This window comes from Ornithodoros turicata, chromosome 5 (genome assembly GCF_037126465.1).
Source record: "Ornithodoros turicata isolate Travis chromosome 5, ASM3712646v1, whole genome shotgun sequence".
Classification (NCBI taxonomy): Eukaryota; Metazoa; Arthropoda; class Arachnida; order Ixodida; family Argasidae; genus Ornithodoros; species Ornithodoros turicata.
Window position 1 is genome coordinate 73,477,727 of NC_088205.1, and position 25,048 is coordinate 73,502,774.

Genomic DNA, 25,048 nt, shown 5'->3' on the forward strand with positions numbered 1-25,048 from the left:
TTAGTTGTCGGCTTGAAGCTCTGCTTTGCGCCTTTTAGGCCCGGTTTCACCAATGCTAGTTAACTTTGAACCAAGATCAAGCGTTGCTAAAACTTGAAGTTAACGCTCAATTCTTTTTTGCAAACGCCAGTTGATGACGTGATGAATGTTTCAATCATAATAACTGTCTTTTGTGAAGCACAGTTAAGCGCTAAATTCAAGTTAAGGACCCGTTTATCTCGGTTCAAGCGTTGATCAGCGTTGGTGAAACCGGACCTTAGTGACATCATCCGAAAGTGAGGAGGACCGTGCAGACAGCATGGCACAGAACTTTGTAAAGTACAAGGCGTGCCATCTCTCTTAGTGTGTAGTACCTCTGACTGAGACGCTTGCCCTTGACGTTTCCTGATTAGGCACCTCGATGGTAGTCCATGTCAAGCAAACTTACATGTTATAAAATAACAAAAAAAATCACATATTTACCAGATATTTTGTTCAGTTAACGCGGTTTTGTTAGGGGCAACTTTCTTGTGTCTCAAGTTGGCTTGCGCATCCCCTTTAACCCTTACTAAGGGGGATGCGCAAGCCAACTCAAGGAACTACAAGTCTGTCAAACAAGTAACAAAACAGCGATCTCTTCTTCGCTATATCATCACTTATCTCCGTGAGGATAGCTTTCTGCTTCCAAGCGAGAGGGAGCTAGCGACGACGCGACGCACTCGCGAATCCTCTCCCGCCGCTGACGCATCCTTGTACGACGCCAGCGCCGCCACCGCCGCTTTCCCGTCGGGGAGTTCATCCCGATCTCCGGCATCGCAAGGATGAGATGATTCCCCCTTCACTCCCGGTTGCTCCTTTCCTGAATCTTCCCAATGGATGTCGCCTCGCCCAGCCGACGTTTGGTGTTCATTCAACAACCCTTTAGGTGAGAAAAACTTGGGTCTCGTTCACTTCCTCTCCCAACCGATTTCGCATTCTCCCTCGGAGCATCACTTACTAAGTACCTGCTGCAAAAGGGCTGCAGCCTCGATCTTATTTAGGCGTCTCTGTTATCGAATTTGCCGATGCGCGTTGTGAGCGCTTCGGGCTATACAGGCAAGTGGCGTCTGCCGCTGTCGTCTGCCACTGTCGTCTGCTTGTTTTTACAGACGAAATGTTTGACGCAGAGTTCGTCGCGTTACCGACGTTTTGTTTTCGTTCTCCGTCACCAAACGTGGCTTTCCAGATTGATGCAATCTGTACCGCTAATTACAGATCGACTTATTTACTGCGCTGTCAATTGAAACATTTCTGATTTCATTTTGGAAGTAATGTGGTGATGGTGGTCGAAGTTACATTCTGCTTTTATTCCAGGTTTTGTTTTCTTTTTCACGTAAATACTATTACAATATACGCGCACTGTATTGACGAAATGACACCCGTTGTACCGTTCTAAGCGCACTATACAGCACGATGGTGGTGGTGACAGCGTATGTGTCCCATCCTAGGCGAAGAGATACAGCGCTTCCGTGCGATTTCCTGCGTGTCGCGCAGCTTCCGCGAGAGTGTCATCGCAGCTGACTACATTCCCTACTCCCCGTACCTTTTCCGCGCAATTTTCGAAGTGCATTGTAAGGACACGAACCTTGTTTGAACAGGGAATGAATGGAACTTTTTTTTTTTCGCATTCATCTTCCGCTAATTGAAGGAGCATTCACGAGCGAGACGAGCCTACCAGGTAGGTGGCAGAACACACAAGCGCCTCGGGTGTCTTACTGGGAAAAAGTTCAAATTTACGGTGCAGGGCTATGAATGAATATCGGATGTTGGCACTATAATCGATATCTGTGTCTGTGTTGTCCATGTTCGGTGTTACTTTTCTCCAATGTGTAATGCTGTAGTGTTTTCCCTGTACAAGCCGGCATGTATCCTCCGCTTTCCGATTTTTATTTTCTCCATGTGCTGATTATTTTGCAACGTATCTACACGAACGCTGTTAATTACGAGTGAAGCTAAGATATACGGGTTGTTCCTGGGTACAGCTAGATCTGCTGCAGAACTTGCCTGTTCGCATTATGTCACAGATTGTAAGGTGGAGAAAAGAAGGGTTAGTACAATTTGGGTGATTGGTAGTCAAAATGAACAGAGCACAAATCTCCCCCCTCCCTCAGGAAAAAAAAGGAGGGAAAGAAGGACACAGCCAACCCGCAGTCGTCTCATCCCAACTCCGCGACCTTCACATCGAAGTATTTGTCGACAGCACGAGACTCTGCAAGAAAAGCTAGCTGCTTGGTTTCCGTCAAAGCAACGTAAGATCAGGTGGAGTGGAGGTAGACGTTGCTCCCAGCATCATATGTCGGAAATCCCCAGGTGGTCGAATTATGCGCACCCGAACCCTGCTTCATTTGCAACAATTCGCTTCCGATCGCATCAGTCATTCCTTCAGTCTTTATTCCGCGACAGAGCACGCACAAGCAACCTCACTTACGCCCTATCCGTGTAATCTCTCTTATCTATACACGTAACGCTTCGAGAATTTGCATGTCTAAGGCAAAGCAAGTGACCCCTTGCTTCGTGTGCAAGCGCGTCTTTCGAGCATGTCTGCAGAGTTTGTTTCGCTCGATACGGAAACGTGGATACAAATATAGGTTCGAAATGGGAAGGTCTCCTGTATTGATTCGTGGCCTAAGCTGTGCAGAGAGCATAAGGCTTTGTTCAGACTGTCAATCATCGTATATCGATGAGTCCAGCTTCTATTATATGCGTCAACGTTTTGTAACAGTATACAGTGATTGGTACGAACAACTACGTGAATGAGCAACGACTACTGCTGACGACAACGTAGCAAAGCTGTCGCATTTTCTTTATATTATTTATATACAAAAACAAGCTACGCATTTATGTACAGTGCAGTTGCTAAGCGCGTACCAATTTTATTTTGGTGCAGACACACGTTTCCGCGTAACAAGTTCGCAACGTGAGAGTAAATATGACAAGCAGTCCCAGGATTCATTTGTGATTGATATGCGTACGTCAGACGTAACACATCCTGCATATCAAATATCAAGATATCCGATCCGTACGGCAAAAGTAGTGAATAGCTGTGAATGCCGCATTGAAAAGTGTGGATTTGGCATGTCTGTCTCCGTCGTTGGCACACATCTTATGTTAAACTTCTAGTCTCTCTCTCTCTCTTTCTCTCTCTCTCTAGCGTAGACACTTGGGGTAGTTGCTGCTGGGGTAGTGCTGTCCTTGCGCCGCAAAACTTTTCAGTCGTAGGCTCTCCGCAGTTTATTTCTTCCTCTCGTTCCATCTTTTTTGAAGGGGAATTGCGATTAGGTTATGAACCGATAGTCTTTTCAGACTTGACCGTAGGGTAGTTGATTTTGTTTAAGACACGCACAAAATATACTTACGTACGTGTGTGTGTGTGTGGGGGGGGGGGGGATCTGATCATCAGAGCACCGGTCGTGTGGAGGTGAGCTTTGGAGTGCGGCTTTATACTACAACTGCAACGTTGCTACACAGGTTGGGTGCTGTCGACCCGTCTTTTACTCCAAACTGAGCGTATAATTTATTTGTGTAATTGGTATACCTTTTAAGATGTTGCGGCACAAGCGATGATAAACAGGGGTGTATATGACTGCCATAAATAATTCAGAAGGCCAAATTCTTCTTGGAAAAGGGGTAAAAATATATTCACGATGAATTTATTTCCATTTCCTTCCACATGTTCGCGCGCGCGCGTGTGCGTGTGCTTTCATTTTGACGTCACGTCACACTCACGATTCTTTCTCGTACGCTTCGTGTCGACGTCGAAATTTAACCATAGCCATAAAGACACTATCCAAAAAGGAGCACATCGAATAATTATCGCCATTAAATTTCATCAAGGACCATACAAGGAAAAGACTGCAGTACCATCCTCTAACCACCAGCAGCAGTTTCTAACGACTTCACAGTTCAAAAGAAGAAGAGTAAAAAAAATTACCAATAGCGGAGACACAAAACAAGAAGCAATAAAACCTTCCTACGTTCATAAACTGCACTGGCCATTCAGATTCGACGCTCGTTAAGCCGCGATCGCAAACGCCAATATGTAATAATCTAACAATAACTTTGACGGTCACGTGCGCGGTTTGCGAGCAATGTGTTGTTTGCACGTGTGCCCCTCTCCCATTGGCGTATCCGCCGTGTTCCTCTTTTTACGACGACCAGCCTTATTATCGTAAAATTGGGTTCGGAGAGTACGTAAAATCGATTAGGCACAGCAGGTATGCAGGTATCGATTGGTCGCGGCAGCGTAAAGAACCAATTTTATCCCGCTATTTGTGCAGTCTGTATGGTCTTTCGAATAAATGGTATTGCGGAAACGAACCTTGTCAGTATTTGCGTTGGCAGTCGTGATCGCCACATTTTGTAGAAGATATTTCTCATTAAATGTCGCCCTTATCTCGATATACATAGTCACTTGCGTTGCCAGGAACGTTGCCGTTGAGAATCAATTTTGGCAGGTGCAGTGTCCCTGTCAGCGTGTACTGTCATCAAGTATAGCGTCGGTATTGTCGCTTCTCTCATAAATATGTATATGATATATTGCTATTCTCTCGGTGTTTTTGTATCTAAGTGAACATTGTGTGAGGAAAGTGTGGCGACAGAGTTCTTATGGAGGCGTGTAATGCAATGTGCAATGAAAATTACGGGCGCAATTAAGAGCTGGAAAATTGGAATTGCGCTCAAATTTCTAGGCTACTACAAATTTTGGACGTAACTTATGTTTACACGGCACGCACAAGCACTATGTACGTATTACTCCACTTTTTCCTGCCTGAAAGCTAGCTGAAGAGTGGGAAATAAGTAGGAATCTGACTTTTCGGAGTTTTCATTTGGCAGAAATCTGGGGGTATTTAGCAGGGTCCTAAACTTGTGGAAAATTCGGAGTTTTCGGACGTTTCAAGAAATGGAACCTTCGAAAAACTCGAAATTTTCAAGACATAAAAACTACGGTAAACACCCCACGAGTATTGACAAATCACTCCAAAAAAAACCACAAAAGTCGGAACCCTAAATATAAGCAATTTCGCATCGAATCATCCGACAAGAAAGTCACATTGATCCGTGGTCTTTGGATAATTGTTTCTCTGTATATTTGGAAGCGTCGATTAAGTATATTAGATTTGTCTTTTGTTGGGAGAAGGTATAATACAAGAGACTTCCTAGTTAAAAAAAAGAAAAAACCTTGCTTGCCTGCAATTTTATGAAATGCCTGGCAATGGAAATATTACCTGAAGGCAAGGCAAGCCCATGTGGCACTTTGCCAGCTCCCTCAGGAGCACTTCACTGCATGACTCGCGTGCGATGTCGTGGAGCCAAACCTCGACTATTTGTGTTCTGAAAAGAGATATGAGAAAAATAAAAACTCTGCTTCACCAAAGCTTGCTGGGGCAATTAACGATGCGGTAAAGTGATTTTCTTACATCTGGAACTGCTTTTTGCAAATTTGTTCGGAACCACCATTGCGTTGAAAGTAAGTCTAAAGGGCGCGTTTAGAAAAAAGAAAAAAAAAAGCGAGATTAAGCAGCAAAAGTGCGTGATATGCCTCGAAAGTGTACAACAGCGGCAATATAAGAAGCATAACAACGTTGACGATGCTGAGACATCAACCCGGTCCATGCATATACGACGCTTTGCAGGTGGCCACTACAAATGGCCCGGGTTGAGGATTTCGTTTTCACCGCTTATCTAAGGACAGATGACAGTTTAAAATAACATCCCAGCGTCTATTATGTCTTTCGGATCAAGTAGTACTTCGTCATAAGTAGTCGTTATACGTTTCTTATTTATTTATTATTGTTTCACGTCTTCTTTTCTACGCTCTAGGACTTTGATTGATAGGACTTTGATTGATTGATTGATTTGATTGATTGATAGTGTTGCATCCAGAGTGATGCCCTGCGTACTATTCTACTTCACCAGTACCGCTGCGCATTATAATTAAAACCCCGTGTTTTCGGTTTCTATGTTTTTTGAAAATCCGTCGTTATTTCAGGGGTCGTAAAACGGTAAAATCTGCAATATCGTGTGGAAAAGCAGATTTTCGGGTGGAAATAAAAGAAAAGGTGTGCCTCTCGCGTTTTACATGAACATGAGACGCAGAACATCGCGTCCTCTATAGTACCATACTGGCGGCTGAATTTGCACTTTGCCAAGTTAGTTTTCGGGTTTTTTCGGCTTTTACCCTATAACTGACGATGATGCAAATCGGGGTGTAAAAACGGGTTTTACCCTAAAACGCAGGGATTTAAAGCAAGGAGGAGCTGTTTGTGTCTTCTTTTGTTTGCTTGAAACCATTAGGGAATAGCAAGCCCACACCGTGGCTAACCTTTCCCTTCTCTTTTTTCTTACCTTGCATTAAACATATCCCCCCCCCCCGCAGGGCTTTAATTTTAACGTGCCATACTACACGCTGTACTGCTCGTATCACTGCCTACATCGATGTCCACGCACACGCGGCTGACCTTCATGCACGCTGGCAACGAGAATTTCCAAACCCTCCGTCACGGATGAAGTTTCCACGGAGGGGGCGCTTGGTGTTCCAATCTTGGAACGAGTTTGGCATAGCTGCGTCTAAATTGATGTCTCCAATAGCGTGCGGGGGGGGGGGGGGCGGAAATGATTTTGCCGGCGTAGCACCTAATTAAATGGCTGCTCCACTGTCGTACGTCTTCCCGGCTCAATTTACAGCCACGCGCCATCCACGAGCCTTCCGGGGGAGGAGGGGACGGAACGACATGTTGACCGTGCACACCGACAACGGTTTCAGAGTTTTATGTGCGACGTACTCTGAAGGAGAAAATCTCTCCCCGAAGGGCCTGAAAATTGAAATGTATCGTCGTCTGACGCGTGGAGTGATTACTGTTGGGATTTCTTCCGCTTTTTTTTTTTTCTTTCCTTCTTTCCTTTTTTTCGTTTATTATATGCCTGTTCGGCGAAAATGATAGCTCGCCCCGTGACAATGACGAAGGGACGGAAGCTCAGATTTTGGTTGTTCTTCCTATATTGCTGTTTTCGAAACGTTAAGCAGGGAATGAACATCTACTAAGCTAACTGAACTTTATAATCACAACGGGGGGAAGTAAGAGAACGTTACTTCTTATCATCTTGTCTTGTGAAAGTCAAGTATTATAAACACTCATTATCCGGTGTGCAATTTAAAGCTTCCAAAGCACGCGTGTTTCCACGGAATAGGTACTCGAGACATTTTGTTTTAGGGTAGACACGACGTGTACATCTTTCTTACGGCTTCAACAAACGGTACAAATACGTAAAGTCCGGTACAAAGCTGCAGCCTTCATAAGTGAGAATAGCTGTACAGTTTGGGACAAAAGTTCACGGAACACAGCACTAGCGTATTTCTTCGCCGGAGTGTCCCCCTGGTAGCGAACAGGAGCGGTCGAAATTACAGACAGGTAAGAGTGCTACCGACTGACACCTGCTTTTGAGCAAACAAACAGTTCGTCTCAGTTCGTCAAACAGTGTGTCTCAGCGAGACACACTGTTAGCGCCGACCCAAGATCGTGTCACTTCCCTGCGCCGGGCTGACGAGTTCCATGGAAGTAGAACGAAACAGCTGTCCTCGGCTGGGAGTACACGATCAACCAATAAACATATGCTCAACGTGCAGCCACAGAGCTCCGGCTACTTCCGGCTATTAACCTAGAAGACGTTTATGAACAGTGTTTACCTAGAGTTCACGGGTTATTACGATAACAGTTTTACGCTATGGCAGACATGTCTCTATTGTTGTAAACTCTCCTTCAACATGTGATGCAATGAACCGCTAGTGAAGCTGCACTCATGCGACCACGAAGAAGTGAGGAATTTCACTCTGCGTGTTATGGAACAGGTCCACGAAGTTACAAACGATTATTCACACGCCATGAGTAACAATGTTCGAAGATACTGCTTCACCTTTCTTCCACCGCTGTCTGCTAACGCCACTATATACGGAGCAAGCAGCCTTGACCGCGTTGTATACGTCTCTGCATCGAACCTTCCAAATAGCGCTTTCCGGAATTGCCGTAAAAAGCACGCCGAGTTTTCCTTCTGCACTGCTCTAGGACTTAGATTGAAATCCAGCAGGAAGACGTAACCGGTATTTGCGACGAAGTATCGTCCATACTCTGCGTGCCGTAGGGCATTCACGAGAGACACTATAAGGTGGATGTTCGTGAAGCACCCCAACGGCTGACTCTGTCGGTAGAGGGTCCCAGACAGTACGCCATCGCAGATCTTGGACGGGACCAGGTAGCCATTGTGGTGCAACAGCGTTCCAACTGTATTGAAGACGAGGTTCATCATGAATGCGAACTATAATTCTATAACTCCTTGACACCTATATACACTCCTATATACACTGTGGTAGTGAGCGAGGACTGCAGCATAGTGAGGTGTCGGTGTCTTCGGTTTGGTACTCATGTTGAAGTCAGATCGAGGTAGAATATATCTGCTGAGGATCTAGTAGATCATGAGTTGAGCTGGGATTAGCGGGACAAAAGAATTACTGAGATCGGGACAAAAGTGGGACACCTTCCGGAGCAACGTACCCATATCTGAATATGTCCAAACTGCTTTTATTAGCTTTAGATTATCTGAACTTGATTTGCATAACCCAAACCGACAGTCTATTCTCGTACGTCAAAGGATGTCGTCAGGAACATTTCGAGCGTCTTTTTCCTCAGGCTATGCCTTTTCTCCGTCACCCGACTTTCCCTGACTCCCTTGCTTCTTGTTTCCTTATCTTGTGAAGTTGTGAACCCACATGCTCTTGAATCTTCCTTCGATTATCCCCTCACTTGTTGAGGTGATTCAGGAACTTCGTACAATATCCGTACAAAAACCAAATTGCCCACAGGCGTGTCTGTCAAATAACGGGATATTTTAGAGAAAGTCTGGACATCCGCGACAGTCTGTAATCTTCAGGGACATACTCACAATTTGGGACAACGAGGTTGCTGAAAACCAGATGGCAAACCGCTTGGTATGTGTTCTCGTAGCAGGCATTACCTACCACAGGAATGAAGCTCCTGTGTGTGTGAAGAAAGATGTCTTGCAACACCTCAATAGCCTTCAATGCTGTTGTAGACAGCGGGACATGTCCCGAAAATCGGCTACTGTTGTTATATACGGAGTGCACGTCGTAGCGCTAGAGTTTTGGCTACTAAATCTATGTCCGGTGCGCCCCCCCCCCCCCCCCCCGGCCTCACCTCGTACAGTCGGACAGAGCAGGTATCACCGTGCAACCTATAGTGTGTCCTACCCACAACCATCTGTATGGTTGTGGTCCTACCTACCCAGAAGAATCTGATGAGGACAGGGTACAGTGAACGAACGACCAAGATGGACGGTACGCTCACGCGTGAGAGGTGCCCGAGCCGTGCTGTGAAGAACCCTCAGCATTGGGTGGTGCCTCTCGTATGAGATGTGTATTCATCAGGTACTAGGGAACTTATACCTGTGAGATTTAAAGGGACGGTCGCATCCGGATACCCAGCTACACTCTAAGAAACCCTTATGTAGTGCAAAATCTTTGTCACTGAGACCACTCTTATTTAGCGTAACGTTCACTCTTTTTTTTTTTTCGAAAGCCTGTTACACTGTCGCCCAGGAGTGTATAACTTAATCCTGCAAGGGAGTAAAAATTAAAAAAAAAATCTGCGTGGATGCGGGTTAAAATTACGTTACTGCTTTGTGCGTACTTTGTTACAGCTTTTTGTTTATTGATGAACAGTGCCCCTTTAACGTTCAAGCCCTGTGCATGACGTCGGCCTGGGCGTATACACACTGAGAGGGGTTCCCGTGTTATATGGATGGGTGTACAGACGCTGAGACTTAGACTACAAAGGATGGCTCACTAACACACACATACTTTGGCGATCATCATCGCCATCGGTACGTAACGCCCTCTACAGGAATTTTGGGGTGTTAATAAATTTAATTTAATTTATCACTCACAAGCCGCGATTTTAGAGTACAGGAAGTCAACGGACGAGAATCTGCGTATTCAGCGTGGTATGGCATCGTAGTCCTCATAGAAGGGTAAAGAGAGTATAGGAAGGGTAAGGTGGGGTGATCAGAGTAAAGATGGTCAGAAACAACAACAACAACAAATAAATTAATGATAATGAATGGGATGGGCAGAAAGAAGGACAGAAAGAGTGTAAAAGTCATAGTTGCACTCCATTTACTCTTTTCTTTTTTTTTTTTCTTAAAGTGTATGAAACCAATACCACCATATGTTCGGCATCGACCGACAATCTACTTGGCTAATTTTTAAATAACCGTATTTTAAAGATCGGCGCTGCTTCCGCAGCTGCAGAGGTTCCGGCGGCGTGACGTCACTTCCTAAACGGAGGAGTAAGAGGGTTGCGCTTAGAGGAAAAAGGCGCCGTTCAGACGCCCCGTAACTCTGTGAGAGTGCCAGCACGCCGCACGGCCGCGACTGCGACATTCCTTTTCTCAAGACCGTGTTCTGATTGGTTCTTAGGGAGTGACGTTTTCTCGTTCTTTCAGAGAGGGAATTCTGGCATACTCTCAACATTCGGCGTCTGCCCTTGTCGTGTATTCAATCGGGTAACAGTCGTCAGTGGTCCACGAGGAATGAAGTGACACTATAGTTGCGAAATAGACTGGAATGGATGTGACCGTTCCTTTAAGAAAAATATTTCAGTGAACAAGGATTTGAAGGGAGGAACAAGGTAAAGGATTTGATCCCAGATTTAAAGGGAGACAAGGATGACTGTTTCGTCCAAGTTGGGTCTCATCGGCGCAGTGAAGGAAGGGAAAAGTCGAGACGACCTTTTGTATTGACCACTGCAGGACAGGAAGACGACTTTCCTCATCCATCTCAGATTAGTGCCTGGTTTGTACTACCAACTGCAGGATGCGACGAGCACAATGCCTGCCCACATCACATTTCAAAAACAGTACTGCTCTCGCCCTGAAAACGAAGAGCAGGCATCCACCAGCATGTATTGTCACCAAGCAGGAAGAGCTACCTTTCGTACACGCGTGTATTGTCATTAAGTAAGAAAACTTACTATGGAGGTAGTCTCTTTTACACCGACTCTATCTTACACGTGCTCGTTGTTATGGGAAAAATTTATTCAGTGGGTGGCGTAATTACAGGTGTGTATTGTCATCAAGCAGGAGAACGTGCGGTGCTGGTGTTCCAGGAAACAGCACCACAAAGGGTGCTGCCCTTACGTCCCGCACAGCAGGTGTGTATTGGCATCAAGCGCGTGTATTGTCATTGAGCAGGTGTCATTTTCGTTCTAAATATCGACCACAAACTGTACAGGTAATGTGCGCTGCTAACGTTTAGATTTTATTGGCACTTAGCTTTCACGGTGGAAGGAAGTACCACTCTATATACTTCTGTTTTGAAACGATTCGGCGTTGAAAGGCGCGTTTAGGGGGCAGCTCGAGCAACTCATTGTTGTCAAATTGAGCGTGTAGAAATCCACACTCGATCAGGCAACATTTCCTCGACATGTGATGTCCATAGGTGATGCCCTTCGATACACCCGCAAAGTTTCATTTGCGGAAAGAAAAAAGAAAAATCGAAATGACGAAGCGGATTTGTAGTCAGCTACCGTACAAACGATGAAGCCCGTTCACTTAGCGTGATGGGAAGAACACGATCAATCAATCCATTGCAATCGATAAACGATGAACATCTGTCCCAAAAAAAGAGGTCACGCGATGTCCACGACTGACATCTTACGTACGACAGCACCGCTGGCCTTGCAGAAAACGTTCGCCGCTGGTTCCGCCTCAGAGGGAATAGTATTGACGTCTGATCTGATTGTTTCTTTTCTTTCTTTTTTTCTTCTTTCTTGTTCTATTTCGTATGATCATTGTTGTGACAGAAACTAATACCTCGGGCCCCGGTTTTCAGGTTTATCCGAAAAAGTCCGTAAAACATTCGCCGGTAAAATTTAAGGCAATTTGCATTTATTCGAAACACTGCCTCCGCTTTTGAGGTTTCTAATAATCCAGAGGTCAGCAAGAAAAGCCATTTCATTTCATTAATTTTATTTTATATGCCCATATACAACCCTAGAGCCTTCATAATGGAACTGTTTAAACAAATCTCTCACATCTGATGTTGAAAAAGTCCAAAGACGATTTATTGCTATTTACCACGACCGATACATTGGTAAAACTATGTATTATAACTACGACCACATTCTTGAAAAACTTAACCTGCCCACCTTAGCTCATCGAAGGACATTGCGCGACTGTCATTTCCTTTTCAAGCTTGTGCACGGCATCATTGACTGCCCTGATCTGTTATCTTCGGTGTCTGTTCATCTACCATTGCGTAACTTACGATCCCAACCTGTTTTTCATGAAAATATGGCCCATTACTGTGCACCTATACCTCGCTTGCAGCGCACCATGAATACTCTCTGCCAGAATTATGATATTGACATCTTTTTTTTCTCATTCTCATCATTTAAATCTTCTCTTCCTAACAGCAACGCGAGAACTGTTTAACCCTCAACATTTCATTATTTGCTGTTTGTTGTTTTATGTTTTGTATTGTGTTCCCTGTGTCCTGGTGCACCATCCGTTAGACCCCACGGTCGTTGATGGGTACCCTCAAAAATAAATAAATAAATAAATAAATAAATAAATAAATAATGATGCGAAGACAAATAAAAGAAACATAGACATTCAGAACAATACAAAACTTAATTAGGAAAAACTGGTTAAGAGCATCTTGAGTTTTTTAACGTTTGAAATAAAAAGGTCAATGTCACAAACACGATGTACCTTATTAAACAAAAGTTGCAACCGTATTACTGTATTCAGTAAATTTACTTCAGTCACTTGGAAAACCCGATAACGTCTTAGTTGTCAAGCGGGAATGTTGACACAAATATCTGTAGTCAAACAATCACGACCAAGAATATCATGCACACACTTGTACACAAGAGTTGTACGTCTAAAATCCAACCGATCCATATCACAGGGGTTTAGGATTGTCAAGTATTCATAATAGGAACGCCTTCCTAAATATCTATCATAATACGAGAGGTGTTCAAGTCAAACCGGGACTTTTCATTTTTCGCAAAAGTAAAATGAACTTACAGGCGAGAAATTAGTTTTATTTTTCAACGTAATATCCAGCTGCACTAATGCACTTGTACCAGCGTTTCACGAGGGCTTGGATGCCAGCAGCGTAGAAATCCTTACCGGCGCGTAGCAGCCATGATCGGACCGCATTCTTGACCTCGTCGTCGCAGCTGAAGTGGCGGCCCCCAAGGAAAGCCTTCAGTGGCCCGAAGAGATGGAAATCGCTGGGGGCGAGGTCTGGACTGTAAGGGGGATGTGGTAGCAACTCCCAGCCAAGTTTCTGTAACGTGCGTGTCGTGAGATGCGTGGTATGCGGGCGTGCATTGTCCTGTAGGAGGAGGACTCCTTTGGTGATGAGGCCTGGCCGATTTTGCTTCAGCGCCTTATGCCCATCCCTGAGAACCTGGCAGTAATATGCACTATTGATGGGGGTACCACTGTGCAGAAAATCAACATGAACAACGCCAGCCTTTGTCCCAGAAAACCGTGGCCATGATACCCGTAGACGGGGTGCTTCGGAACTTCTTGGGAGCTGGCGAGCTCGGATGCTTCCACTGTTTGGATGCGCGTTTAGACTCAGGAGTGAAATGGTGCACCCACGTTTCATCGCACGTGATGATCCGATCAAGGAACGGTACCTTAGCTCTTGTGAGATTTCCAGTCTTCTCTGCCGGTCAAACACGGAGAGCTGCCTCGGGACCCAACGGGCTCCGAAACCGGAGGTGTTCATGAATGATAGTGTTCAACGTTCCCACAGAAAGGTCCGTTTTTCGAGCCAGTTCGAGACATGTTATCCGTCGGTCCTTGATGATCACGCTCTCCACAAGTTTGATGTTCTCAGGAACTCTGACACTGGACTCTGAGCCGCCCCGGCCGGGATCGTCCTGCACTGATGTACGGCCGTCTCGGAGCCGTTTGCACCACTCAAACGCTTTGCTGCGGCTAAGTGTATCTGGCCATACTGAGCCGACTTTACGCCTTCATTCACGAGAAACTTCATGACGATTCGCTGTTCGGTCTGCGCGCTCACCTCGTTGTCGGCCATCTTGTCCAGCACGTGTCTTCTGTTTTGCACAAACTTTGGACCACCACGTGGTGAACACGGAGGCCTGTCGCGTGTGAAAATGACGAAAAAGAAGTCGCGCGAGCCATTTGTACACTCAGGAGACAAAAAGTCCCGGTTTGACTTGAACACCCCTCGTAGAATCATACGAATCTACGTTGTACATCCTCGATTTTAGATGTTAGATCTAGACCAATACTCAAGCTTCCTCAAGCAGTATTCAAGCCTCGGGATAACAAGAGGACGGAAGAGTCTTATAAAAAGAAATGGGTATCACTGAACCTACGGGTGATTCTTGTGATAAGGCCCAAAACAGAGAAAGAACTCACGATGTAGTTGCCACGCTAATTAACAACAGTTAAGAGGACTCCCCCTCACAGTGCTGTATTGTAATTGTGTGTGCGAGTTTGCAATAAAGGAGAATAAAACTCCAGTCCAGCTACGTCCGGTTCTGTCTGTCTGTGTGTGAGCGCCGCGAAGCAACTGTGGCTATGAACGGGGTCTACGTCGAGTTTCTTCCAGCAAATGCCTCCTAGGATATAGGCACATAGTCAATGGCAACCTGCTTTCTAGTGAAAGGCATCAGAAACTTACTCTGAGAGTTTAGCACAACACCGTTGACAGATGCACCACCATTGTACAAGACGGATGTAGTTATGTTAGCGTTGAACAATCGTTTATATGCCTTGGACCTGGGCGTACAGCTTAATACCATCTGCATAACGTTTCATTTGCGGTGCTGTTCCTGTGAATATTTTTTTCGTAAAATCTGCATAAAGCAGCATATTTGATTATAAAGATTTTCTTAAAAAAAAATCTCTTTGAATCATGTCCGGTTTCTGCATTCCTTCCACTATCCCTTCTGCTGTGCACGCGGATTTGTGACCACCCTTTTCCAGCCACGTGGTATTTGTCATCTGTTAATTCGTATCCTTTACCCTCTCCCTTTTCGTATGTTCACGTGAGTGCCATCCGAGTACATATATAATTGTAACTCCAATGCTGTTGTTTTTGTACCTGACGAATTGCAGTCCACTGCATGAAAGCTTGTATCCATTAAAGGAAAGCTTCGGTGTTTTATATTTGTGTTGTTACTTTTGACCCAACCCTCTACATTCTTCACAGTTTTGTAGCAAATGAGGAAACCTCAAGCGACGTCACCTTTTTAGTGTGGTGTCTTTGTCCCAACCCCCAGAAGAACGTGGTACCTCCTTTTCCGTTCCTTTCGTGTCGGTGTCAACGTAACATGTTTCATTCGACCAGGGTTAGTCCCATTCGAAGTAGTGACCTTATAAGGTAGATAAGATTATAATAGCGAAAATGTAAACTGAGGACTCCCGCACGCGCTTTCATGCCGCCTTCCCGAGCTTCAGATATCTTTGCTCGCTGTCGTGCCGTTTCGGGCGTTGCCCAATACTTCCCTCTTTTGTGCTGCTCCTTTTTTTTCTTTTTTTTTTTTTTTATACTAGCGTCCATTAATTTCCTCCCGAGCTCCTCGCACGTTTTGTTCGCCAATGGGTGGAGCTCCACTTCGCTATTTCTGCCGGCCCGCATAAACTACTATACTGGTGCTCTCCTTTTCTTCTTTCAATGTTCGCCGCATAATGGCGTTTCCATAATAAAGGATGAAATGAACGGCTTTCCTGTCCGTCGACCGATATTAGCTCCGATGAATGACCGGTGTCCGGCTTGTTAGACAAATGTGCCTCCAATACGCGTGTGTATAGTAGGATCGGGTGGACAATACTTTTGTGGGCCATTAATGAATAAAACTTGGTATTAAAAGTTTGTTTTTAGGTTTCCGGAATGCTACAATGAGCGACTTTTCTTCTTTTTTTGGGGGGGTGGGGGCGAGTAAGTATTCGTTAGTTAACGTATTAGTGAAAAAAATAATAGGATGTGAAGCATTTCTACACTCTAAGAAACAAAGAAGTGATTGTAGTCATTGGGTGACTGAGTGCATTGGCACGACCATCAGATCGTTTCAGGACTTAATGCGCGGAAGTTTATGCAAAAGTTTAGGGAATATACCTATAATACACGCCTTGTCACTCCGAATGTGACGAAGAACATATAACCTCGTACTTATTAATGCGTTAGCACTAGAAGCCCAGTTAAAAGAAAAGCCGGCGTCGTAGCGGGGTGACTGCGGTGTCTGTGTACGGCGCGTGAGAGCGAATCGGGCGAAGAAGGGCGAGAAGAGCGAATCGGGCTGTGCTCCTCAAGCTGACTTGCTCTTCTCCGTCACGTGGAAGCGCGGCGGCGGCGCAGCCGTCGCGGAGCTTGTCAGCTGGAGCCGTCGTCACTCGTCAGTTGCACCTCGTCTCTGGACGTATTCAGGCGTGTCTCATGCGTTCTCCGAGAGTTTCACGAGCGGGTGAGCTTGTGTCTCATGTCGTGTTGCAGTTTAAACTGCAACGTTCTCCAATAGATCCCGGACCTTCTACTAGTCGAAATACTAGTCAAGGACTCAAAGTATATAAAAATATGATAAGCAGAAAAGAAGAGAAGCTATTAGAAGCAAGATGAACGTCTGTATCGCATTGTCATCGCATTAATTACATTAATCGCCCTCAAATTTTACTTGATATTACATAGCTTTGCCATTGATATGAGAAATTTCGATTGACATGGCCCATACACTACATAACGGGACTGGGAAGCGAATTCCCGTTTGTCGTATTGTCGTTTACTTACTGTTTCTCTCGGGTTTCGTGTGTTACAAGCAAGGACCAATCAGATGAAGCACAGATCACACACTGCGATACACGTACAATTTCGAGCTGTTTCACTCAATGAGAAATAGAAACAAATAGAAAAAAAAAAACAAATAGAAAAAAAACACAGTTTGGTCACTTAAAATATGCCAATACGTGCTCTGTTTTAAACAGCTTGAACACATCGTCTTTTTGACTGCACAGTCCTTCCTAACATCGCTTCCTTTTTTCTCTTTCTTACACCGGCTTTATGTGCTTTGCATGCAAGCAATGTACCTCACGCACGGGGAAAAATCACACACTCTAAACAGATCGATCCCATGCGCATTTTTAATATGCAGTAAGACCGTTCACCAGTATACACCATACATATACGCTGTCGGCCCGTTCAAAAAGGGAGCGAAAATTCTAGACTTAATCGAACTGGCCATCACGAACAAAATATAACGTCGCCGTCGCAATGCATCCTTCCAAATCACGAATTTCTCAAAAAATAAAAATAAAAAATATATCCGAAACTTTTCCACTTCCTTGTGCCGCCGTCCTCTGCCACATTTTGTTTCGATTCCTTCCGAGATACCCGATAGCTCGAAAAAACGTCGATACGACTCGCATCTGTCTTTGGTTGTACTTCAGGTATAAGACATTTCTTGCTCCGAAAAACGGTTAATGCAAAAAAAGACGAAAAGAGAAAGGAAGGAAATAAAGAGGAAAAATTGCCGTTTCAAGAATAGGACCAACAATCGATGCAGCAACATCGGACAGCTGCTACGTGTATTGTATAGTGTGTGTGTGTGCGTGTGTACAGCGTTCGATAAGGGCACGGATGTTTGAATCGATGGTGCTTTTAAGCCACGAAAAAATAACGCTCGGTAAATAACTGGTGGTAACAATTACCGATGGATAAATTTTCGCAAAAAAAGCAATCGATTTTTTTTTCTCTCTTTCAACGTCAGTTTCGTTTGGCTGGCTGTTTGTAATCCGAGGAAAAGAGCGATATGTACTACCTCCCTCCTTCCGTTTTTCGAAGAGCGTTACGCCTCACTGCATCAGTGTCGTGCCGTGAAACAAACTTCACGGATGCCTTTTGGTCAAGCTGATTTGAGGAAGACGCACTTGAAATCGAAGGTAGATTTGCAAATAAAAGCAAAGACGTAAACGAGATGAAGATAAGGACGAAAAGCAAGATACCTGCTAGACGTAAAGGTGCATTGCTCGTAAAGAGACACACTTCCCAAGCAGCACAATGTACTGAAAGTCGAGTGCAATAGGGGTGGACGGGTAGGTAGAAGACCTTGAACAGACTCTTGAAGCTAAAGAACATTGATAAGACACGTACCGTCAACCCCTATTGCACCCTACTTTCAGTACATTGTGCTGCTTGGGTTATCATCAAAAGAAAGTGGTATAAGCCGTAATATTTTCCCTCCTAATCTAATCTAATCTAATCTAATCTATGCGCAAGGTCCAACTTATTGAGGCGATCAGGCAGCGGAAAGCAAAGGTAATCAGGAAAAGTTATGCCGATTGCAAGTGTTATAAAAGGGTTTATGTATGCCTTCTGTTGTCGTGGTGTTTCTAAAGGATGCATTCTACAAAACGCATAATTTCAGAGGGCATATCCTAGGAAAAACACTATTTCAGGATGGGGGGGGGGGGGGTCCATTCCATTTAGGACACTGTTTCAGATGTGTCGTTCGCACATACCATTTTAAACACTGTTAAACTATACCTTTCATTTGAGTCTGCGGGATCAAAAAAGAATATTTACAAAAAACACGGTTTTTACACGATGAAATGCCTAAAAAAATTACTGTCCGGGCACACCTCGGATTAGTACCCAAGCCGGACAACATCTTGGCCAAATATTGGTCCAATACTAGGTCGACATTGCCAATATTGGTCCAATCATGGTCCAATAATGGGTCGACATTGCCAATATTGGTCCAATCTTGGTCAAATAATTGGTCGACATTGCTAATATTGGTCCAATATTGGGCCAAGATGTTGTCTGCTTGGGTACGTCCGAAAGGCATATTCGCGTGGGCTCTAAAACGTTTGTATGTACGAAGGGCGGAGCCGTGGAGCTCCATTCTTATTGTGTGCGTAACTGTACATTGCCTGCATGTTGACGGATTCACTCCTCTATAAATAATATAGAGCTTCAAAATAAACGGAGAATGCGCCGCCCTAGCGTGCGTCCTTTCAGTAGATTGTGGCTCCGGTATTATTTAATAGCAAACTGTCATGCAATATAATAATAGCTGCGTGCCAATAACATGTACGTGTTGTGTTCGTCATGGCCCGTTAATACGTAATGCGCTGCATTTCTTTAACGGTAAAGGTCACATATTTTCTTTTTCTTATCACTCTATCAACATAAGGTGGCCTTGCCCAGTTTTCTAGTCATTCTGCTTATTCTCGAGACCCTATCATTATGTAGAAGTCCGGTGGAACAGCACACATTTTTAGCGGCTAACCTCGGCGTACGCAAATATGCAGAGGTTGATCACTCAATGGACCTCTTTCACGACGCTTCTGCGCATGCTCTGTGACGCTGCCGGCGCCAGACAGGGTTCCCTACATATTCAATAGATGGCGCCGGCTGTGTTTCGTTGGACAGCCGCTATGATTCGGCGCGAGTGTGAAAAAGGTCCATTCTGTAAGTGGTAATCATTAATTTGTTTGTCAGGATGTCGGCCCAGGACGCATACTAACCCCCCTGTCCCCCACTCCTTGCTACTGTCCCCCCTCCTCCTGTCCACGTCTGTATGCCGCTCATAGCCATAGTTGCTTCGCGGCACTATAATTGAATTAAAGAAACCATAGTTGTGAGTAGTTCATTCGTGTTCACGGATATAAATACGGAAATACGGATATAAATGCCGTCAGCGAGACAAAGTCTGATCGCTTGAGCAACGTGACGTAACAATTAAGAGTCCGCCAATCACAACCGTTCTTTCAGCGGCCGTGGCTATGGAGACGAGCCGCCACCAGCTGCATGGGCAGCCACTGGAAGCCGCACAGAAAGCCTCTGTTTCATAATCGTCTTCGGCGATTGGCTGACATACCTTGGTTGGCTTCGGCGATTGGCTAACCTTATCTATCTACGTTAATATACGAATGAGCGGAGGCATTAAGCAGGCTTCCTGAGTCTAGGTGGCGCTTCCGCGAATTTCCAAAAAAAAACCCCCGCAAAACCTTATAGTTTGGGCTTCTCCATGAGTACGGCTCACGTCAGTGGGAGCTATGGTGTCTGTATATTACCAAGAGCTAGCTCTGTTATAGCTCTGTACCAGCAGCTGTAGATAGTTCACCTTAGCTGCGGTGAGAAGACTGGAATCGACCATCATGGAGACCAATGTTGCAGGACGCGTGGGTAGATGGACAACCCATGACGTCATACTTCTGAAAACTAGGAATTATTTTTTTATGATACTTCCGCATCACATATAGAGTAAAACAATATTTTGGTGGAATACACAGTATGAGACATGTGGATTGCAATATATTGCATCAGTTCAATAAGATTCCGAAGAAAGGAGATTTTGTCCGTATAGTGGCAAATGAGATGTGGAATATAGTTATTTTCGTGTCTCCCTTCAGGTTCCCGTAGGCGGTGATGCCGCGGCTATGTCCGTCGACCAGCCGCCGACCCAGGTGCTCGACCTTCTGCATCGCCATCGGCCTTCTCAGTTTCTTCAACCTCCTCATCCTCGTTGCGTTCCACCGATGGGAGCTCGTCTCACAGACATCGCCCTTGGGCAACTTCAAAAACTCCTCCGGTAAAACAGCGCACGACGCAACCGAAGACGGGCCCTTGTCGTCCATCAGCCAGTACGGGCTTCAGAACGGTCAGGCTGACGTCCACATCCTCGACGTCCTCATCAACAGGACGCCGTTCACCTTTGATCCCAATGTCTTCAGAGCGTCTGCCAGTAAGAAGTACAGGATCTCCAGCAACGTCTTGCTTCCCGACACCGAGGGCAAAACAGAGAGCGCTATATGTCTCGCGACTCAAGGATCCCTGGGGAGACTTCATTGGCTCATGCTCCTGGCAGAACTCTGGGACGCTCCGGTGTCCGTCGCAGTGTTTGTCTTCTCCAGGATTGAGCTTGACGTCGCCAAAGCCTATATATCTCTCGTACGATCGTGCTCCGACGGGGTACGAAGAAACTTTAGGTTTCACATAGCGTACCCTAGCGACGAGAACCTGGGCGGTACGTCCAACATGCCCAAATGGTCCGAGGTCGTCAAAGAACGACTGTCGTGCCCGAATCACGGCGCCGTTTTGAATAATTTATTGCAGCTAACCAAGAAGCAAGTGGTGAAAAACCGACAGAAGTTGCTTTACCCGCAAAATCACTTGCGGAACATCGCCAGGGACGGGTGTGAACAAGAGTTTTTCTTCTTAACGGACATTGATGTAATGCCGAGACCGGGACTGGCCCGTGACCTAGACGTCTTCCTGCGCAACCGCCCTCCTTGTTCCAAGTGCATCTATGTCGTTCCTACATACGAGACATCGAAATCGACTCCTGTGCCAAAGACCAAGTCGGAACTGTTGCATATGGTTAGGGTAAAGAAAGCACGTCCGTTTCATCAGAAAGTGTTCATTTATAACCAGTACGCGACGAACCACAGAGAATGGGAAAGGATAACTACGACGGCGACAAAGCCGATAGCTGCTGCGTACAGGGTGCGCAAGTACGAGTTCTTTTATGAGCCTTTCTACGTGGCTTCCAAGGACATACCTCGCCACGACGAGCGCTTCGTTGGCTATGGCTTCACAAGGAATACGCAAGTAAGTTTCCGGGCCCTTAATGTATTTTCCGCAATTTATTCCTCCGTTTCGCTACTGTACCACCGCCACGTAGTAGGTCGTGCTAAGGACAGCTTACGCCACCTACATAACGAAAGCCTACATATAGTGAGGTAGCAGCCACTGCAACAAAATAACAAAGGACATAGCCTTAAAGACTTCCAGCTTGTTTGCACTAGACCTTCGCGGTGCCTGCTCATAAGACCCTTCATATCCTTCTAAGACTGCACTCAAATTTTAACGTGGGTTTCTTACGTATTTGATAGGTGTACGAAATGTACTTGGCGGGGTTCGAGTTTTGGGTCTTGGACAACGCGTTCGCCGTGCACCAAGGCATGGAGAACCCTCACGGCCGGGACTACTGGCGCGAGAAGCAGAATGCCCTCAACAGGAAGCACTTCATGGTCTTCAAGAAGGAAATGGCTAAAAAGTACTCGCCGACCGCCGTCAACCACGCAACATCCTCAACGACGTCGTCGACCAAGACGTCCTCCGCGGGATCCAGGCAAAGTGGAACGGTGCATTGACTACCTGCGCTGCCGCGATTTTTCACATTAGTGATGGGTGGTGCGGAATGTACCAAGTGCGCAAGTGCAATTTTACAACACCGGTACTTTATTTGACAGTGCACTCACAATCGACGCAGTGCAGATTACTTTTATCTGTTTTTAGCGGGACATTGGGGACAAGCGTTCGTGTGGTCCCGGAGTACACGAGAAGCTGCAAGCTTGACGGAAAGTTTTCCCCCCCTCTTATGAATTATTGGCACATCCAAGCAGAGCCGTTCCGATGCCTTCGCCAGAGGGGGCGCTGGGCGGCAGGTTCCTTAGGTTCCAGGAGCTTAGGTCGGGGGTCTGGTTGGGGGGGGGGGGGAGATTCGCGTAATCTCGACCCAGGCGGAAGCTCGCCTCGGAACGGCTCGGCTGCATCCAAGTGTTCTATTTCTACAGGAATCTCTGAGTGTACAGTATACCCAAAGAGGGTAGAAAAATCCTAATGGAAGGAAGGCAGCTCCACAAAGTTTATCACTCTCATTTTGTGTTATCAACAACGTGACCAACAGGGAGAACAAAAACAACACTGCGTGGCAAAGAGAACTGGTACCATAGGAGTTTTGACAGAGAAGATAAAAGATGACAAGAGAAATCAAACTCTGTGACACGCATGTTGGAAACTAAAGACAAAGTTTTCGTAAGATCGATGGGCGATCTACTTTATAGGTCACGGTGACTTTGAGTTACGTGCGTTCATCGCAGGTGTTATTAACCAATTTGGGGGTTATAACCTTGCCTTGAGATATGGGAAGTGTTTCATGGCTCCATTTCTTGCCCATGGGTATCGGCTGTACCGATGCTATTTTTAATTATTTATTTCAAGCTTCATTGTTGCATATGTTTGTGGCACGAACTGCTTCAGATTTAACGTTTCGCTCGCGGTATGTAACTCGAGGTGGTAACGGACTTCTATTTTATTAAATAAATTCGCGAGCAAAACATACGGGCCCCGTATGTATTTGCTTACGCGCTGGTTTAACGTGGAGGCTGTACCTGACCGTGTTTTGCACGGAGTCGCATTTTCAATTAGCGCTTTAATAAGATAGGAAGTCGTCAGTTACCGTCAATGTTATATGAAATGTACCTGAAAACATTCACTGTGTAACGTAAGGAAAAAAAATCATAATCCAGAAATGCAGCACCTTTAGCGATGGAACATAATCATTTAAAACGCGGTATAGAGCATCAGCTAGAGTGTTGGGTTAGAGTAGTGTTGTATCTATTGCTTACTAGTAAGTGTGGCATAATCAGTGACTGAGAAACGTACCTAATTAGAAACACAAGGTCCATGCATCCCTTGCATGAGTAAGCGTGTTAAACACTGACTATAGTTCCTGACATTAGCCGATCTCTCAACTATCATCCGGCTCTCATAGTTGCCATCAAAATGAATCTCGGCCAAAGAGCTGATGTTTTGTAGGCAACACTGTTCATAACTGCGTAACGGCGACGGTTTTGTTAGCTTTCGTTAGTGAGACACATTCAATCTACGGCCACTGCGTCAAAGCGAAAAGCAAATGTACATAGCAGCGATGGGGAGTGCTTCAAGTACCAATTATTCATGTACTACTTTAAGTACATTTCTGAGTACTCGTAACTTCACTTTAAGTACATTTCAAATTGCGTACCTTGTACTGTACTTAAAGTACTTTTCTCTCGTGCGTTCCTGTCAGGTATACCCAATTAAGTATGCAACTGGGACTCGAGACAAAATTAGGGAAATACAATAATAATTTCTGTGTCACGAAAAGGCATTTTTGGGCAAGAAAATCAATTGTTGACGTTCCAAAAACGAAAGTCCAACGTTCACATGTTATTATACCTAGTACTTTCATATTGTTCTAGGGGTCTTCCCACTACTACTTGACACAATCACAGCACAGCTCATTACCTCTGTGCATGTAAATAAAAATATCATCTGATTCAGTTCATATTCACGAGTAAGCAGTTGACAAGCAGGTTTTCATAGCACTTGCCAAAAATACTTACTAAAATTTTGCTAATAAATCGGAACCTTTCAAAACAGTGAAACGCAAAGGGATACAAACCAAATTGGCAATGTACTTGATGAGTACTTTAAGTACTTCGTTTAACTACTTGAAGTACATTTGCAATGAGGTGCTTTGTACTGTACTTGAAGTACTAATGATGCCAGGTACTTAGAACTTTACTTGAAGTACAGTTTTGAGGTGCTTTGCCCATCACTGCATAACACAATACCGTGGTATACCAACTATGTGTTGACAGAAGTCAAGACATGATATATTGTCTCCACTGTGTGGGACTTTTTTTGTCACTTCGTCGTACAGAGTACGTGCTGTGTTAATAAAGCTTCTTCTTATGTGTTTACAAGACTTCAGACGTACTTATATGGCTCGCTATTCGGGCAAGAAAAATCACTTCAATTAAATAAAGCGATCATATGAATCAATGTGTAATGGGCTGGGCAAGCTAGCAATACCGAACGAAATAAATCGGCTAACACCGATGTCTGTCTGTCTGTCTGTCCTTTTGACGCATCGTGCGAAGGTTGGATATTGAAGTTCAAGTTCATGAAGCAGCGTTGTATGAGACGGAATGTAAGGTCCATTACATACTCCTCAGGTTGCCTCGATTGCAGCAAGGCTCAAAAGTGCGTTGGTCGCACTTACCAAGCACACTACGCACCAGTCCAAACGCAAGCTCTGCAGCTTATTCAGAAAACGCGAGTCATCGCAAAACGTTTCTTCAACCTCACCAGCGCAACAAACTAACCGAGAGTCGCATCTCGTTGTTATCATCTAGCCACCGT

At 45.1% G+C, this 25,048-nt stretch overlaps 1 protein-coding gene across 2 annotated transcripts; it reads left to right on the forward strand.

The window, feature by feature from the left end:
* The first annotated feature begins 733 nt into the window (after window positions 1-733).
* On the forward strand, window positions 734-24,745 carry LOC135396189 (beta-1,4-glucuronyltransferase 1-like). Of its 2 annotated transcripts, none has more exons than XM_064627214.1 (3): window positions 734-904; window positions 20,488-21,685; window positions 21,970-24,745. In XM_064627214.1, the coding sequence occupies exons 2-3, from the start codon at window positions 20,504-20,506 to the stop codon at window positions 22,228-22,230; spliced, it is 1,443 nt and encodes a 480-aa protein (XP_064483284.1). In that variant the 5' UTR covers window positions 734-904; window positions 20,488-20,503; the 3' UTR covers window positions 22,231-24,745. The 2 variants fall into 2 exon arrangements, with proteins under 2 accessions (XP_064483284.1, XP_064483285.1); XM_064627215.1 differs by lacking the exon at window positions 734-904 and adding an exon at window positions 16,490-16,541.
* The last annotated feature ends 303 nt before the right edge of the window (window positions 24,746-25,048 follow it).